Source organism: Drosophila elegans, unplaced genomic scaffold (genome assembly GCF_018152505.1).
Source record: "Drosophila elegans isolate 14027-0461.03 unplaced genomic scaffold, ASM1815250v1 contig_208, whole genome shotgun sequence".
NCBI classification, from domain to species: domain Eukaryota; kingdom Metazoa; phylum Arthropoda; class Insecta; order Diptera; family Drosophilidae; genus Drosophila; species Drosophila elegans.
In genome coordinates this window covers 2,565,386-2,584,891 of record NW_024545578.1, presented here as the reverse complement: position 1 = coordinate 2,584,891, position 19,506 = coordinate 2,565,386, and the positions used below count along the sequence as shown (strand labels likewise).

The 19,506-nt window shown below is 40.9% G+C and overlaps 1 protein-coding gene across 4 annotated transcripts in view; it reads right to left on the bottom strand.

Annotated features, from left to right (window-relative positions):
- Window positions 1–1,365: 1,365 nt before the first annotated feature.
- LOC108145818 (DNA N6-methyl adenine demethylase) overlaps window positions 1,366–19,506 on the bottom strand; it is a 99,845-nt gene continuing 81,704 nt past the window's right edge. For 2 of the 4 annotated variants that reach the window (XM_017271406.2, XM_017271409.2), the window contains 6 exons: window positions 10,692–11,081; window positions 6,567–9,177; window positions 6,002–6,206; window positions 5,772–5,935; window positions 4,992–5,505; window positions 1,366–4,306 (listed from right to left, as the gene is read on the bottom strand). In XM_017271406.2, coding sequence (XP_017126895.1) covers window positions 1,543–4,306; window positions 4,992–5,505; window positions 5,772–5,935; window positions 6,002–6,206; window positions 6,567–9,177; window positions 10,692–11,081 — 6,648 coding nt within the window. In that variant the 3' untranslated portion in view covers window positions 1,366–1,542. The remainder of the gene's footprint in view (window positions 4,307–4,991; window positions 5,506–5,771; window positions 5,936–6,001; window positions 6,207–6,566; window positions 9,178–10,691; window positions 11,082–19,506) is intronic. The other 2 variants (XM_017271408.2, XM_017271410.2) reach the window with 1 other exon arrangement.

Genomic DNA, 19,506 nt, shown 5'->3' with positions numbered 1-19,506 from the left:
TCAATTCTTCTCTAGTTGTAGTTATAGTTGTCCTGCTCGCACCATTTTCAACTGTTTTGCTTGTGGTTTGGTTTAACGGTAAATCAGCTAAGCAACTGAGAAATTTCTTTCAGTGTAAAAATCATTTTCAACCTCTTCTTAAAGACAGAAATTTCTCATTTGTTCATTTTATACAATTTAAATTCGTTTGGCACTGCCACTCAGTTTCGAGCCAATCCCAAAGGACAGTCAAATTGTGTGAAAACAAAAGGTATTTAACTAAATTAAAAACTCTTGTAGTGTAGTGTAGTTCTTTCGTAAAAACTGTTTTCCTTTGTTACCAACTATTTTCTTTTGTTGTCTTGCGAAATTCTTTACGTTTTTCTAGTTGCTTGTTAAAAAATGGTTTATTTGTACTTTTGGCAATGATCTTTCTTTTTTTCAACTTCCACTAACTCTTAATATGACTTTTTTGTTTTCAAGCAAAAATTTTTTTTATTTAGTTTTGGTTTTAGTAGTATTCGTTTTTGCGGCTCCTATGTAGTTTGTTTTTTGCTTGTCTTTAAAAAATAACTCATTTAACAGAAATTGTTTTGTTGCTGGCTCTTAAGAAACTAAAGTTAATAGTTGATTTTAAACTAGCTGCTTTATCAGTTTAGAAACTTGTTATTTTTGCGTGATTTTTGCTGAGTGATGTATTTAGTATTTGGGATTTACTTGTTCTTTTTTTTTGTTATTCTGTGTTTTTGTGGAATGGTGACAACTCTGGCCTGGCAGCGTCAACTGTACTTTTTTGAACTGCAACTCCTTTTCGGCGGACTTTTCCTACTCTCCTCCTATGGCACACAAAATCAGACGCATTTACAAAAATAATTAATTCTTTTGTCTCCGTGTTTCTTTTCTTTGCTTTGAGTGAATATTCAGTCATACAGCCCTGTTCTTTAATTTCATTTCGATTTATTTCGACGGTTGGCGGAAATCGTTAAATTTAGCTTTCAAGATTTTATACTTTTAATCCGTTAATCTTTTTGATACATTTTCGAAAGGCAAAATTGACTGTGAATGAATTATTTGAATCTCTTGAAGTTTTGCTTTCCCAAAATAACCATCTAAAGTTTGAGACATCAAATTTTAAATTTGAAAATAACGCGTAGCGCTAAAATAGTCATAATTTTTTTTTGGTTTCAAATCTAGCTTTTTGAAAATCGTTTCATTATATTATGCGTTTCATTGTTTCAAACTGTGTCTTACAAATTGTAATATGTTTTACATTTTTCTTTAAATATTCAGGATAACTCAATTCAATATTAATTATCTCAACTTTTTAAAATTTCCTTAAATAGTCTTAAAACCATTTTCAATTTTTTTTTTACAATTTTTGTTAACTTTTCTGAATGTTTTTTTTTAAACCATTTTAATTTCTTTAACTTGAAATATATTATCAGGTTTTTTTTGTTTTCCAAACCGCCTAATCCTATCGATATTCAATTTTGGAACAGGGCTGCTTTATGTGGATGCTTAAGATTAGGGACTACCAGTAGTAACCCCTCAGCCTGAAGAGATTCAGGTCTGCTGCTGCTGCTGATGCGGCTGATGCGGCTGCTGATGCGGAGTGGGCGGCTGTGGTGCTGCTGCTGCGGTGCCAGTGGGCGTGGCCGTGGGCGGAGGGAGGAGCCCACTGCCAGGAGGCGGTGCCGGGGGCAACTGCGATGGGGGGCAGCCACCAGGGGCGTTGTTCGTGGACGAGGTCGGACTGCTATTGCCCTCCGGATATTTCCCCGAAACCACGCACGGATGCATGGGGAACAGGGTCGTCCACGACGTGGTCGTCAGTGTTGGTGCATGGAGGGCAACCTTCTCGTTTTTTGACTGCTCGCTGTTATTTTGCAGGTTTTTCTTAGCCTCAGCGGCGGCGCTACTTTTCTTCTTTTTACTGCCACTGGCTCCGTTCTTCATGTTTTGGCCGCCATTCGAGGTTTCTTTCTTCACCGGCACTGTCATGGGTTCGTCCTGCATGAGTCCATCCTCATCCAGCTCGTCCAGATCCTCGCCAGCTGCCTTCTTAATCAAACGCTCGCGTTCCTCTTTGGCTTTATTGTCCAGATCCGTGTTGATCTTCTTCACCCGCATCTTCTCCTCCCACTCGTCGATGCCATGACGACATCGGTTGAGATTGCGATGCTGGTAGAAGATCAGCGTCATCCGGGTGGGATGATGACGATCTGGTCTTCGCACTGCCGTCGTGGCATGCATTTCATGTTTGGCACATTCGATGAGGACACTGCCATGATTCAAAGCAATGGCCACGCCCCCCATCTGTGGATCCTGGAAGGCCTCGATGTTCTCATTGATCTCGGCCACCTCGCCAATGGGTTCGATTTTGCTGGAGTTTGTGCTGCCCGGCGAGGGAGCTGGTGTGGCAGCTGTTGGATTGCCAGGATTACCTGGATTTACTGGATTTCCTGGCTGCAACGATACTGCATCATTGCTGGGAGACGTTTCTCCAGCTGGCGTGGGCGTGGCCACTGTTTCGGCAGTGGTTTGGCCATTACTCAGCTCGGGCAGGATGGTTTGTGGAGGTTCCTGTTGTTGTTGTTGTTGCTGTTGTTGCACCTGCTGCTGCACCTGCTGTTGCACCTGCTGTTGCACCTGCTGATGCTGCACTATGGGCTTCTGTAGGCTGACACCCGCTGGACTGGCCAACACCGCAGGATTGGCCACTCCGCCATAGCCGGAGTTCACAGCGCCCGTCGTCTGGTGATGACCATACATATTCCAGTTGGGAGAGGGCGGCGGAGGCGTGGGCGGCGGCGTCTGCTGGGGATACATGCCGTAGGGTGAGTACGCCTGGTGATAACCATAGTTGTAGTTCATGTTCTGGTAGGCATCGTAGGCGGAGTAGGCCGAGTGTGGCGGTGGCGGCGGCGGTGGATACATCTGGTAGTTATTCGGATACTGAGCCGTGTACTGGGCCGTGTAGTCACTGGGCTGATGCGGTGGCTTCGGCTTCACGAATCCCTCCTGATGCGGCGGATGATGCGAGGTGGTCAATTGGGCCAGGTTCGTCATCGGTTGCATGGAAGTCAGGGCAGTCAACTTGCTCTCCGTCAGATTGTGATGCTGATGATGATGATGATGGTGGTTCACTAGCGTAGTAGAATCGGGATTCTCCTCGCCACTGACCAGTCTGCTCTTGAGGTCACCACCAGGTGGGCCACCCACTAGGCTGGGTATTAGCGAACCCTGTTGCTGCTGCGGATTCTGCTGTTGCTGTTGTAAGTGCTGCACTTCGGCAGGTGGGGCCACTCCTCCGCCCGGATTGACCAGATTCGAGGCGGGATTGGAGACCAGCGTTTGATAGCTACCCGTGCCATAGCCATTACTCGTCTCCAGCTGAGCATTGGCTGTGATGGCAGCAGCAGCAGAAGCAGCAGCAGGAGGAGCAGCAGCAGCTGGCAGTGCAGCTGCAGCCGGCGCTCCTCCGCCGCCTGGCAGAGCAGTGGGTGTGGCCAATTGCGGCTGAGCCGTGGGCGTGGTGGGTGTCAAGGGTGGACCCACTCCGGGAACAGCTGCTCCAGGGTTTCCAGGACCTCCAGCTCCTGCCCCTCCGCCCACCTGCATGCCCATGGGAGCATGAGGCGTGGGCCACTGGCCATAGTAGTTCCTGGAGTCGATATACGAACCCGTCTGATAGTCATAGGAGTACGGGGAATCCAAGACAGTGCTTGAGATCTGATTGGACTGCAGCTGGGCATCGGTGAACGTGTCGATCATGGTGGCCATGTTCATCAGGCTGGAGTTGGAGCTCATTAGCTGGCCCGGCTGATTGCCCGTGCTGGTCTGACCATTGCTCTGGGCAGGATTGGGATTGGAGCCATGGACGGGTGGGGTGCTGAAAGCACTGCCCGCCGGACTGGGATTGTTCGTCACTGGCGTTTGGCATCGCGGCGAGGGAGTCGAAGGCGGCGCTGATCCCGGCGTGGAAGCACTGGAGTTATTGGACTGATTGGACTTGCCCTTGCCCTTGGACTTGGCTGATCCCGCACCTCCTCCTCCTCCTCCTCCTCCTCCTCCTCCGTTGGCGGCCACCCCGTTCTCCTTCTTGATGTGATTGGCCGAACCCAAAGCTGGTGGACTACTCTGCTGGTTGCTGTTGTTGCCCTGCGTGGGAGCACCACCATTGCTGGAGCTGCTCTGACTGTTGGCATCGCCCACCGCATCCTGATCTCCATCCGGTGGCGCCGCCTCGTCGCCCTCCTTCCGCTTTTTGCCATGCCTTCTGCAGGGTATCAACGGGGTCGATCGCACGCGTACTTCGCAGGGGAATCTATTTGATGGGGGGTAGAAAATGGGAAATGCATATTAGCAAAGTCCATGGATCAATACACTCTGAACAAAAATCGAACTTAGATGTGGAAAGCCGTCTAAAAATAATTGCATTGTGAAAAATATTTTAGTCCTTTACAGATTTTATAAGTTTTTTTTTTGAGTAAGGAACTTTGTATCCTAACAAAAGCAATCCTTTGAAGTGATACTTAATTTTTACAGCTTTTTATGTAATAATAAGCGGAGTGTGATTGTAAAATATTTTGAACCTCTGTAGTGATGTTTAGTTGAATAAATAAATAAGTAAATAAATAAATACCTTCCAAAATTATATCCAATATTAATTATTATGAACATTAGAAAACATATCGAATGATATATTATTTTTTAAATGTTAATTTGCACTTTTAATGTAAGAAAAATATGCCCAAGGGGTAGAGTGTGGTTGTAAAGCTTTTCTAAACTTTTTAGAGATGTTTTAGTTAAAGCCTATATACCTAATAAATATTATAGATTCCTAATAAAATTCTCGAATTTATCATAAATATTTTTTAATTATGTGCTATGTGCATTTCTAATATTTTCTATATATTTCAGTGACTTAAACGACGATTTCCCTGATTTGCGATCGATTTTCTTTCCGAGTGCTTAGGGAGCTGCTGCTCAAAACTCAACGGTACACTCACTTGTCCAGCATTTGCACCGCACCGGTGCGGTGCTTGTCCCGCTGGCCCTCGACACTCTCGAACTCGTCGGTGCCGTCCATCGTGTACAGGGGCAGGACGTGGAACTGTTCGTCATCCGGAAGGCGGGTGTCCCGATTGCCGGGCTTCAGCAGAGCCACATGCACCGTGCAGCCGTCCTGCATGTTGTGCAGATCCCTGTGCGAGTGGGCGCAGAAGTCCAGGCAGGCTGTCACCCCGGAAAAGGGTTTCCCGGGCTCCAGGCCCAGCCGGCAATCGCTGGCCTCGTGCTCGTACTTCGTCTGATTGTCGTAGGACCGCGGACACACTTGCTTGAAGACCGGTGCCAGCAGGGTGGCAATCAGGTTCATGTGATCCTCGATGGCAGCCTCCTCGCTTTTCACCGACAGCCGGAACTTCCTCACCGTCTTGGAGCGGGCGTACTTGCAGCCGTTGTAGTACATCGACCAGGAGCAGCCGAAGGAGTACGAGGCACCAGAGGATTCCGGATCGAGTCCTGAAAATAAAGTAAAAAAAAAAAATATTATATATTAGATATTAATTGAATATCAAAATAGGCAAAACATCTTAAGACCTTCACTGTAGTCTCAATACTCTCTAATTTATTTATTAAATATATTCCAAATAGAATCTTAACATTTTTTTATTGAAAGTAATATAAATATCGCATCGCATAAACCACGTCAAACGAAGAGAAATTATATTTCTCATAAAATATTTATTTATTATTTTTGAAATTATGTGTTTTATATTTGTACATACCTTGACAGGCACAGGTGCGATTCTCATTGGTGGCACATCTTCGCGTGGTGGGCAGGCCGTATTTGTTGAGCTTCGGGATCAGATTCTTGTAGGCATTATCCGCCTCCAAACGAGGCATTCCATCCCAAGCCACCATGCACACCACTATGTAGGCAGCTATGCATCTGAAAAGTAAAAATATAAAAAAATTAAAAACCATTTTTGTATAAATAATGATGTAGAAAACTCACCTGTGACCTGGTCGTTTTTTGACCACCACCAGAATCTTCTCTTCGAGATCAGCTCTTCGGATGACCCACTTGGCCACTGGACATCCTTGGGAAGTCTTGCCCTCCTTTCCCGTGTAGACAATCTTCTCGATCCTCAACTGGCGACCCGTGAGATTGCAACGCTCCTCGAATTCTCTTCGTAATTCCATTAGGGAGGATGCCGTGCCTGGAGAGAAATTTAATAACATAGGGTAAAAATGAGAATTGGTTCCAATGGGTTTTGTATAGTAAATGTATATTTATATTAATTTAAATATATATCTATGTAATACTTCTTAAAAACCTTAATTATAAAAAGTTGTTCCAAAAATTTTAAATATTTGTTCTGACTTCATTTAATTTATATAAGATTTATTTTTATAATATTTCTGAGATGTCTTATATATTTATCTTCGTTACAACAAAGTAATTGTGTGTTTGACTATTTATAACAAAGAATAATATTATTTAAAGCAATTTATAAACAAAGCAACTTTTTAGAAAAAAATTATAAATATTAAAAGTTTTTAATTTTTTATGTACTCACCCAGATGCGTGTAGTATGTGCCCGGCTCCGGAGGATTCTTGTCGGACTGGAAGCACTCGCACTCGGGAATCTCGGTCTTGTTGCCCTTCTCCAGTCGATCCGTGGTGTCGAACATGGGGTTGATCTTCTCGTGCTTCACCACGATTTCGGGTATCTCGTCGGGCTTCTGCTTACCCTTGGCCTTGCCCACGCCCCCAATGGGCTTCAGCCCATTGCCATGGGTGTCGATGAGCTCGTCCTCGTCGATGAGTTCCTCCTTGGGCTGAATGCCCAATCCCAGGCAGGTGCCATCCTTTAAGTGCTCTGCCGTGGGCGGTCGAGTTCCGCCCTGTCGGCAGCAGGAGAAGCCATTGTTCAGCGGTTTTCCCTCACCGCCCAGATAGGCATAGCCCCCGCCATGTCCCAGCATTCCCATATCCTCGATCTTGGGCTCCAGCATCCCGTGGTGACTCAAATGCGGCGGTGGAGCTCCATGTCCCAGCGCATATCGATGCGGCGGAATGGGATAGGCGGGTATATCCTTCTCATAGTTCGTGGGCAGTGGTATAATGCTCTGTGTGTCCGGTTTCCTGTCCAATTCCATCAAACTCTGGCCATGTCCATGGATTTGATGCGTTGGATTGGCGGGTGGCTTTCCTCTGCCTCCGTAAGTGGAGTGCTGATATCCGGGGACAAAATTCTGCTGGAAATTCTGCTGAAAACTACTGGCTCCGGCCCCATAATAAGCTGAATTGTGGTGATAGCCGGCGTAGTCCTGCTGCCCATGACCATGATGCTGTTGCACCGGCTGACCCTGACCATCGTTTTGGCAAAAGTCTGCGTACTGAATGAAATTCTGGTAGTTCCGCTCGTAGCCCTCCATTTTATTGGGCTGCGGGGGTCCGAGGAGACCCGGTTCGGTTTTAATGTACTGCGTGTGATAGTCCTGATTGGGTGCTCCTCCGTGCGGATGCGGGTGGGGATAGTGGGCGCCACTGAGGGGCTTCATCAGGCCACCACCGCCTCCGGGATCTGTGGAGTTGCGATCCCTATCGATTTCCGCTGCTGCTTCTGCGGCTGCTGCTGCCGCAGCTGCTGCTCTGCTGGCTTTACTGCGACTCCGGGATTTCTTGGGTTGCGTGGCCACCGGAATGGGCGGTGCAGAGACCACCACTGGTGGCTCCACTGAATGACTGATGGTCGTGTGTTGGCCTGGCTGGTGTTGCTGCAACTGCAGCTGCAACTGGGCATCCTGTCCGGCTGGGTAACCACTAACCACGCTGGGCTTTTTGAATGAGTTGGCGTGGTGTGGCTTCCAGATGTGATCGCCACCACCTCCGATCGGCTCGGCAGCAACTGTCCCACCAACAACTGCCTGTTGCTGCTGTTGTTGTTGCTGCTGCACCTGCTGCTGCTGCTGCTGCTGCACTTGTTGCTGCTGCTGCTGCTGCAGGCTGGGCGGCATTGCGTGGGTGGGCGTGGCACTGCTCGGTCCGTTGGCGCTCAGCGCCGCTTCGGGCCGGAGATGGTGGCTATACGATAAAAAATGACCGGTCTGTTGTTGCTGCACCGCCGGTTGTTGCTGCTGTTGCTGCTGTTGCTGCTGCTGCTGCTGTTGCTGCAAATCAGGCGGCGGATCCTTGGGATCACTTTTGCGCATAATCATGGACTTGATGCGGGTGTTTAGGTGTAGTCTTTCACCCTGCGGATAGCCCTCACCAGCCAGAGATTGCTGCTGTTGCTGCTGCTGTTGCTGCTGCTGCTGCTGTTGTTGCTGCTGCTGCCAGTTCCAATCCTGCATGGGTGGCGAGGCGAGATGTTGCTGCTGGGGTGCCACATAGGGCTGCAGGCCATTGCCCGTGGGCGACTGATGTTGCTGCTGCTGTTGCTGCACCTGCAACATGTTGCTGCGCGTGGGCGACTGCGGCACCGCCTGGTTGGGTGGTTGCATGGGCGAAGAGGCTGGCTGAGCCACTACAGTGGGCGGTGGTGCTGGGGTGGTGGTGCCACCACTTACCACTGTGGGGGGATTGCTGTTGCTAGTGTTGTTGCTGGTGTTGTTGCTGCTACTGTTGTTGTTGTTGTTGCTGTTGTTGTTACTGTTGCTGCTGTTGGTGGTTGGGGAACCGCTGTAATCGCCTGAATACCCGTTACAGTTGAGTGAGCGCGGCGGCACGCTGCTCACCCGCGGATATCCAGGCGTGTCGTTTCCCGACGACATCGTCTTATTCAGATCCGCTCCCAAATGTTGCTGCTGTTGCTGCTGCTGCTGTTGCTGTTGCTGCTGCTGCTGCTGTTGCTGCTGCTGCGAGGGCGGCACTGGGGTGGCGTAACTGGGAGCAAACCCCTGCAGACCCACCTGATTGATGGCCGACGGAGCCGAGGATAACTGCTGACTCTGGAAATCGTAGCGCTGCACTGGCGCCGCATATGGCGATCGGCCATAGTTGGGATCGAACCCCAGGCCCGACTGCACATAGCCGTTCGAGGGATACGCATACGACTGCGTCTGGAAGTCCAGCGAATTCAGGGACGTTATGGCCGGTGTGTTCTGTGGTATCTGCTGTATGAACTGGTTCTGCCAGCCCTGCGACGGATCCGCCTGCCATGTGGGATAGAAGGCCATGGGTGCCTGCAAAAGATGGAAAATAAACATGAAATTTACATTTTTAAAGATTAAATTCCAATAACATGTGCCATTGCGTAAAATTTTTAAATTTAGGCACTATGCTTAACGACATAAATGAACAAAAAATGATTTTATGAAATTGTATCCTAAAGATTTAACCATTATATATAAATTTGAAAGTCCTTGAAATAAAATTTTAGTTATTCTACAGTTTTCCCATGCCATAAACCCAATCCCTTTTTTTCGTTACACAATCATTTATTACCCAGGTGATTTTTGGTCCTTTTATTTAAGCCAATTTCAACTCCTTTTTTCTAGCCACCTTATTATGCCCATATCCAACCATTATTTTCAGGTCTAGACTTAACTCAAACCCAAACTAATACCATTACTTCCGCTCCACTCCCTTACAACACCCTTCATAAATAAACATTTTGGTCATAAAAACAGTTGAATAACTGACATGAATTATGTTCCCAAAGCTGCTCTGAATTGGCCAGTCATAAATCATATTTTGGGTGCCCTAATTAGGCTCAGTTTAATTGGTGGCGAACTCCAGAGCTTCAGAACCCCAGAAAACAGAAATTTCCTTTTTACAACTTCCGCGACGTGTACACACAAAACACCACTGTTAATTAACGCGCCTCAAATTATGCTACATTTTTTGTTCCCTGAATAAACAGGAAAACCCCATGAAAAGAAATAAAAACGAATAACGAATAACAAGCCAGAAAAACAAAGCCAGACTGCCGGCCAGACCCAAAACTCAACCCGTTTTCATTTGCATTTTTACGAGCGCACTGAAAAAGTTATGAAAGTGAAAGTGAGGAATAATGGAATGGGGGCAACAATAAAATCCAAATAAAATGTAAAAATTTAAACGCAAACAGTTTTGATTGCACTCGAAAAAAGTTTTGGTTTTCTGTTTGTTAAATTCATTATCATTTCTTAAACTCATTCCTTAACTAAAGTTGAGCGAGGAAAATTCAAATAGAACTATAATTGTTTGGTTATTTAAAAAAAAGTCAAATTATATAATTTTTTTCCGACCAAATCCTTTTAGAAAATATTTGCTTGTAATTTTTTTTTAGTGTATGAATTGAGGCAGCTGGCTTCCTGTAACTGGAATTTATCTGCACCTGGCTCACGTGTGTGCGTGGTGTGTGGTTTTGTTTTCAAAAGCATTTAGCAATCATTGATAAAAATCGACCAAATCTTTATGAATGAATGGGGGACTATATATATATATATATATATATATATATAAAGTTGTCTGGCTGTTGTGTTTGTGTATGCACAGCTGCAATTGATTGGGCCTGGGGCCACGTGACGTATACGCAATATGGCCAAGCGAATTTATGGGTTTGCTCTGTGTTTTGTATTTTGTATTTTGTGTTTTGCATTTGGCTGCCTTGAAACGGAAAATGAAATGAAAATCAAAACTAATTGAGTAAAGGGGCAGAACTGAAAAGGTCAATGGCATTTAGGGGAAAAATCGAAACCGATTGACGACTCACCATGGGTTGCTGCGGTTGATCCTTCATGGTTTGGATTTGTGCGGTTATCTGATGTTGCTGCTGTGGCAAATGTTGCTGCTGTGCGTGCTGCTGCTGCTGCTGCAAGTGCTGTTGCTGCTGGAAGTGCTGCTGTTGCTGCTGCGGCTGCTGATATTGCTGTTGCTGCTGCTGCGACAGGAGTTGCTGCTGTTGCTGCGACAAAAGTTGCTGATGCTGCTGGTATTGCTGCTGCTGTTGCTGCTGCAGGTTGCCTGTTGCTGCTGTGGTATTTGGCGATTGCTGCGGCAACAGTGTTGCTGCCGGCACTGGACTTAGACGAGGCGATGTTGCTGATGCAGCGGCTGCATTCAGTTTGTTTGCTTTGGTGGAGTTTTTGCGGGCGCGTGACTGCTGAAAAGTAAGGGAAAAAATAGAAAGAATTTCCAGTTAGTTTTTGTTATTGACAAAACAATGTGTAAACTTGTGATAAGGAAGCTTAACTTCATAAATTACTAGCTAAGCTTGCTCTAAATCATTGCAGTAACTGAGATATTCACTTATTTGCTGTTTTCCATAGTATATATACTATATATGAATAAAAATGTTTATATTTTCTTTTCTTTTGTTTAAATCTTTTTGAATATCTGCATTTACATGTTATTATTTTTCAGCTATAAAATCGTTTATGTTCGACTTTTTATTAATTTCATCTTTATTGAAAACTTTAGAAATAAAAATTCAACATAAATTCCATTAGTTTTAAAAGCACTCAACTTTTATTGTTTTTTCACACACCAATCACAACCCTTGCTAATCGCGCTTAATAAAAAACGAGTATTTTGTTGATCTCACTTATTCAACTCGTAATTGCATAGTTTAAAACATTTTTTAATTAAGGAAATTTGTAAGCTGGCACAAATATTTTAATTGCCTCCCCATCCGATCGCATAAATTATGCCCGCTTCGTTCACATAATTTCAACTTGTTTTCAGTCGGCGAAAAACGCCGGGCACAACATGTAAAATTTATGTTGCCCACGATTTATGCGCAATTTATTTGAGCAGCCAAATCCGAAAACAGAGGAAAAATGTTGCAAAAATTCGTAGCAACAGCTGCGGTTGCCATTTGTTGTTGTCGTTGTTTGTAGTTGTCGTTGTAGTTGTAGTTGTAGTTGTCGTTGTGGCCGCTCGCCATTAAAGGCTTTCAAAATTTATGTTCATAAAAGAGTCGAGCTGTCTCGTTTCTTCTCGTCGTTTATTAGTTTTATTTTGCTGTTGTTTTTTTTCTGTTTTGGCCAAGGGATGCAAAAGTCTAATGGAGAAGGCAAAAATAGTTTTACGCTGCTCTTGGCAGGTCAATCGATATAATGTCAGGTCGTATATTTTTGCATAATGCTAGAGAGTTTTCTTTTGTGGGCAAACCTGACACTATTTTTGCACCGGGGAAGCCTTACAAAGTTGAGAAAAACAGGAGAAGCATTTTAATTTAATTTAGTTTGCAGTAGATATTTGTTAAATTATTTGCATTTAAATGGGTTAGAAATTTTATCTTTTTTAAGCTTTTATGCTTTTAGCATAAAAATTATTTTTGCCATTTTTTCAAAACTTATGAAATATTGATATAGTTAAACTACAAATAATAAAATTGCTAATTCCTTTTTTTTAAAGGAATGAAAACAGCATTTATTTTTATTTTTTTATAAATGGATAAATTTATTCATTCAAAAACCTTATTCATCCAATTAATGATGCGTTGCTCTTTAAATATTGAAAGTGCTGGCTGTGCAAATATGAACTTACACAAACAGACGACCAACTTTTATGGTTATTTTTTCAACAAGCCGTTGAGAAGCGGAATAAATCCAAGGGAGAGGAAGTCGTATAAATAAACATTGGGTCTGTCGTAAATTTCTTGCAATAAATCAACACAAAACTCCTTGGGTCCAGGGCAAACAAATATTTCTCGAAATATTTCTGCTAATTGCGAAAGGCACAAATCAAAAATGGCCCAAAAAGGCAGCATCCAATTAATGTGGCTTATGTGGCAGGGAATTTTATGCAGACACAGACACACAATAAACACGATTTGCATACATGGCCAGCAAAATGGCAGTCAAAGCAAATCGTTTGTGCAAATTGGTTGCAATAAAGTGATTTATATTTTACACATGTGCGAAATAATATTTGCCACCTTCTCTACATAGATATACACAAATGTATATTGTATGTATGGTATGTGTCGCATAATGCTATGCAAATAAATCCAACAATGCGACCTGGTAAATTCGAATTCCTCTCCTTATCTCTGCTTTCCCAGGTGGCAACGAAGCAGCCAAATAACTTGAACAAACATTGTCCAGGAAAAAAGCAAAAAGGTGAGGGGGCGATACTGATGGTTTTTCCCTCTTTTGCTTTCTAAAAATATTTGCATTGCAAACATCGATGGGGCTACCAAACGCAGGTGCAAAATTAAAATAAATTTGCACGCAATTTCCAATTGAAAATTGCCAATTATTTTTGCTTACATTTCTTTTTTTTTTGTATTTTAAGAGCAAACAATCCCAAAGTAAATACAGCTACAGATGAGCGCATTGCAATAGGATGTTAAAGGTACAAATAAATATTTCACAATTTTCATGGCAATTCAATTTAAGAGTTTTTAACAGAATTAAACAATGTTATTAATTAGGTTAAACAGGTCTTAAACTATTTTTAGAATACAAATTTAAGTGCAGAAATAGGGCGTTTGAAAGGGGAAACAATTTTCATTAAAATTTCTTAAATTAATATTAGCATAACTAATCTTTAATTAAAATTAGCTTAAAATGGCATTTAACTATTTTTAGACCAAAAAAGTAAAAATTAGATTTTTTTGTTCCAAAGAATAGTTTAAACTCTTATTTCAAGTTAAATGAATATTTTTTTACTATTCTCATGCTTCAAAGAAATAAAAAAGCTTCGTAATAGAATTATAAAGTTGCAGAGTAAGCATTTTTGTTTGCATTCCTAAGTCAATGCCAATTATATTTTTTTAACCTCCGCTGTATAATATAGACCCTCCTAAATATTAGCATTGAAGTATTAATTAAACTTTTGCAAACATTGGCGAAAACATTTGCTTAGACATCGGCAAACAAATAAACAAACACGGCGCAAATGAAAAATCGTAAAGAAAGTAAATAAAATTTATTTTCAGACCCGGGTTCTTGGGTAAATGTTTTTCTAGTTTTTCTGCGCTGTGTTTAATGCATTTTCCCCACTATTTACCCAGCTCATAAAAGTTAATTAAATTTTTATGATCGTCCCGTTTGCATCGCGGCAATTATTTGTTTCTTGGTAAAATAAATAAAACGTTAAAGAAAGATGGCACCGCCGGAGATAAATGTATGTGTGCATATGTGTTTGTGAGTATCTGTGTGTGAGATAGGGAGAGATTAGTGAGTTGCAGTTGACACAGCTACGAAAGCAAAAAAAAAAACAAGAACATGAACATGAACAGCGGGCAATGGCCCTCAACTTTCAGTGTTTTCCCACATCTTTTTCGCTGAGTGTTGAAAAGAAAATTGCGCGCTGAGTAAACAGCAATTAGTTGTGTCTCTGTGTGCGTTTATCTCCCTGTGTGTGAGTGTGTTTTTTTTTTTAATGTGTGTGTTCTTAACGCTTGTGTGCGTTACATCGCCTTGATAAGCAGCAAACGAAACGCAGCAAAATAAGGTTAAGTAAAGGTAAAATAGAGGTAAGACACTCACAAAATACATTACTCTTATTCAGATATACAAAGTCCATGAAAATTTTAGGTTAATTATTAAAAACAACAATTAAGTATTTTATGCCTGAACTTTACCAATATAATCGCGATCGTAGCCCTAAAATGATTTTAAATTCGCTATACAAATTTGTTAGTCATTAATGGAATAAAGTACACTAACGGCAGAAAAGGAAACGGAAAAAATTATAAAACCATAATTTAAAACGATTTACATAAATATAACTTAAATTTATTTTTCATGTTTTGCATACCTTGAGGCACATTTTATGATGATTTTAAATCTTTATATTTCGTTTTCTCCTTTAACTTAAGCAATTAGGTAACTTTTATTCATTTCCGTATTTATAATTACTTAGATTAATTGATATTCAAAAAGACATTTGTCCTCTTCTATATAGAACATATGCTTATTCCGCTATAAACCCAACCTGATATTGTTGCTAAGCACTAACTATTTTACTAGCTTCACCCGTACACCCGTCCCACTTTCACGCTGATAAGAGCCATATAACACCTCTTTCGCTCATTGTTTTTTGTTTTTTGTTTTTGGTTTTTTATAGTGTGCCTGCATGGCCGTCATAAATTACACACATAACAGAGAGTATACAATATAAATTATTTACATGTCCCCAAAGTCAAAGTCTGCTGATAAGGAGCACTGGAGTGAGGGAGAGGAATAAAAAACAAATCAACGGCCAAAGAAAAGAAAACAAGGTAAACGACAACGAAAAAAATAAATAACAAAAAAATGCAGCGAGTAAATTGTAAATAAATCAAATATTAGTTATCGCTAACGTTGCCTGTGCGTTCTTTATTTATTTTAAATGTTATCAGCAGTCCATTTATCTTGTGTCATGTCCGACTTGTATTGGAAAATGAAAAAAAAACAGGTAGGGGGAAAGTTCTTGAGCTGTAGGAAAAATTAATTAGAACTTGAAAGATGGTATTTATTTATTTTTATTAACTATCTGATGAAAATGGGAAAAGAAAAAATCAAGTTCTTCAGTTGCACGAAAAAAAAAATGAGATTTAAGAAAAAGGAATGCAGGAAATGTAAGAAACTTTCTTGTAATTTTATTATTTTATAACTAAAAATGTCTAAAGCTGGGAAATGTTCAGTTACAGGAAAATAAATAAGATTTAAGAAAAAGCAATGCAGGAAATGTATACAATTCTCTTGCAATTACGATTACGATCTAGAAATGCTGACTAAACTGTTTAAATATTTACAATTTGGAGTTCAAGACTTCAGGATGCACATATCCCATTTTGGGATAATGGCAAGCAATTAAAACAAATCTTTATCGGGCACTTTCTGCTTATGCTGCAGAATACTTCATTTTGGACTCGCAAGCACCATTTGCTCTAACGGCAAATGCAATTTCTATGATTGCATCCCAGCATCTCGTACTCGCAATCGCCTGCATTTTCCATTTTCCATTTTCCATTTTCCTGGCTCTGGTTTTTCGGTGTTTCCCCGTTCTTAATACTCCATTCTTATGCTCGTTTCGCCCCTCTCTCTATATGTCGCTTGAAACACCTTTGGGCTGCTCAAATATTTAACTTGTATTTCGTATTCATGCTAATTTTGCATTTTCCACAATTCTCCCGCCCACTTCCACCACCCACTCCTTGGCCCCCATTTATGTGCACAGAATGTGTTTTATTCTCCCGTTCACCGTTCTCTCTTCCATGTCCTGCTTTATTCCATTCCATTATCCTGTAGCATTTTGGAATGGCTATGCTGGTACACAGAGAACTTTTTTGTACATTTGAAAATCAATTCAATTAAATTAGATATATGATATCTTTCCATATGCTGGATATTATAGTTATAGTTATTTTGAATGCATTTACTTAAATATTAAGTTTAAAAAAGAATATAAAAAATATTTTTTTTTTGGACAGCCAGAAACTAATTGTGAAATAACTTCTTGAAAGAATATAGTTAAATTGGTCTTCAAACTGTTTTTTTTTATTAAATAGTAGAGCTAAGCAATGTAGTCATAAAATAATAAAAAAAAACATATGTCTAGAAATATAAATCCAAAACAAAGAAAATTACATTTTCATATAAAAACGTAAAATGTATAACCTATTTTATCAGCATTTCTGGCAGTGTTCCCCAGTTTCAGGCTCTTGAGTTTCTTGCGGACTGTCTGGCTATATCCTCACACAGACACACACACACTGTCGTATAAGTAATTGCAACTGCATGTATATATGTGTGTACTGTACTGTAATTGTACGTGTCGAGTGTGCGCCGTTGAGCAGGCTACACTTTTTTTGCCCCTTTTTTCAGCTGTCTTGTTAGCATGTCTCTCTGTGTGTGTGTCGAGGGCTTCTTCTCGACGTTTGTGTGTGTGTGTGTTTTATTCAATTTAGCTTTCAATTAGGCTGCAATTGTTCGTCCATCGCACGGACAGTTGCATTCGTAAACAGCTCGCTTCTGCGGCAGCTTAACTAAAATCGAAATAATCCACCGACATGACATTTGCCCCCAAGAAATGCCTGACTAATTCAATTTACGCCTTCTGAATTATTAAAGTTTCAGCTAGTCAATATCGAGAGGGGCCTTTCATCGAGCCATCATTGATTGCATTCACTTCCACTTCCACTCACATCATCATTTTGATTGCATATTTGCGATAAATTAAATTGAAAAAGGGCGGTGGAAATACACATTTACTGCGGGTGTAAGTGGAATGGTCAATGTATAATCAGTGATACAAAAGGTACATTTAAGCTACAAGGTTAAACAAATATGTAAAATTTCTGGTTTCCCATAATATGTTATTAAGAAATCCACACAAATTAGACTGCATTTTTAACTGCTTTGTTCATACTAAATATATAGTTTTCATCTGATCAAAAGAAGGTATTTATTAAAATGTTATAAGCAGTTTATGCACCTAAAAATTTCACTGTTTAACTTTACAAAAAAAAATTGCTCAAAAATGATTGGCAGGTTAAAATTTATGATCATTTTTTGGTAGCAATATATGTACCTAAGTTTTAAAATATGTAGGTACTCCGATCTAAAACCCTTCCCAACACTGTTACTAAAACATTACTGGCTGGTAATCAATAGAGCAAATATTTGCAAAAGCCGAAAAAAGGTAAGCAGACTTTACATTCCTAAAAGTCATTTGGAAATGGATGGAAATGCTTGTTATATAATGCATTTCGCTTTACTCCGCCCCCGCTAATTTTTGTGTTTGGATTTTTTTTTTGCAAAAACTTGTTTGGATGCTCTGTCCCTGTCTCTTTCTTTTTGCCTCCATCTATCTCTGTCTGCTCTGGACTTTTTTTTTGCAGCGTCAGCTTCGTGCTGCCTTGTTTTTGTTTTAATTATTGCCAGGCATGCCATTAATTTTGGCATGTCGAGTCGTTAACGAATTCCTTGGCAATTCTTTTTTGTTCTTTCTTATTCCTCTCCTTTCTTTTAGTTCCTCTTATTTTTATTTCACTCTTTTTTTTTTGGCACGCCATGGAACCTCTATTGTTCTCCCTTTAGCTCTAATTTTTTGTTTGCTGTCTTTAATCAGTTTTTAAGCTGGCGTTGCTAATTGTTGGATATTTAGGAAATATTTGCTGTCATCTCGCAAATAAATAATTACTTATGCATGTTCACCTCACTGAGTGCAGTTTCTTTTACTTTTATTTGTATATGTATTCATTTCACATTCGGTCGAGAGTCCTCGGAAGACTTTGGCATCGTCGTGACAAAAGTTAATTACAAAGTTTGCAGCGCGGAAACTGCCAAATGAACACGAACAAAGCGGAGCCCCAAAACGGGGATAGCATGCAACAGCAACACTACAACACTGCAACAGAAATTGCAACTGCAACAGCAATGCATTGCAAGCGATACTGATCCATTGGTGCACGGAGAAATATTGTCAAAAAAATTGATCAATATTACAATTGTCCTTTGGAGTAATAAATAAAAATAATAAAAAGTATAACTATTTTACAAAATCGTTATTGGCGCCTAACGCGGGATGTATGGACTAGTCCATATAAAAATAGAACCTGTTTAATAAGTAAAACTAAAAATTGATATCTGTAATATCTGTAATTTGTGATTCCAATCTGATATTTTTTAGGTCTCAGCTTATGTTTTTTTTTTGAGTGCATAGCCAGAGAATACCCAGCACCAACAACGTCACAGGCAGTTAGGCATTGTGGATATACATACACATGGCCGTCAATTGGCACACACGCACACACACTCTAACATTTGGGCCAAAAACAAGTGACTGGATCGCATTGTACAATAGAAAGTTAGCACAGCTCGTCGAAACTCGACTTTGAGGCAGGAATGGGAAATGGAAAATGGGTTTTGGGAATGGCAATATGGGAATGGGAATGGGAACGGGGACTCCACTCTACTTGTTGGATTCGCAGGGAAGATTGTGTGCATCCGACAGTCGAAAGCCGAAAGCGATCGCAGATGTCGGCACTTGACACTAGTGTGAGAAATTTGTCATGATGCAGTTTAAAATGCAGTTGAAATAGTAGAAAAAGGGTGAAAAAACGCTGAAATAAGGAAATATAGTGTAGAAAATCTATCCAAATTAGATTTTATTGTTTAAAATCGGTTTTAGAAATAAATTCAAAGATTTATAAAATTGGTTCGCATCCCATTTCTGTAAAATTTGTTTGTATATATTTTAGTTGTCAATTATTTATAGTTACAAATTTATTAAATTTGTTCGAATGACATGCAAAGGATTGCTCTTCTGATTTAAATATTTAAAAGTTTCTTATTCAATTATTATTTTATTCCACTTATGTATATTAGAAATCATTTATACTGTTCAATTTACCGAAATTGCCGAATTCATGCTAATTTCGCCTTTACTCAAAGTCTTAATGGTAAATTGGAATTGTCTGTCATAAGCCATTTGTTTGAATAGAAAACTCATTAAGTGTGCTCTCGAATCGAGTGGAATATTGTGGGATATTACAATTTATATGCCTGAAATGTTGGCCAAAATGCTGTTGGCTTAATTACTTGGCTTACTAAATACAAAGTAGCCGTACTGCGAAGAGGCGTTGCTTT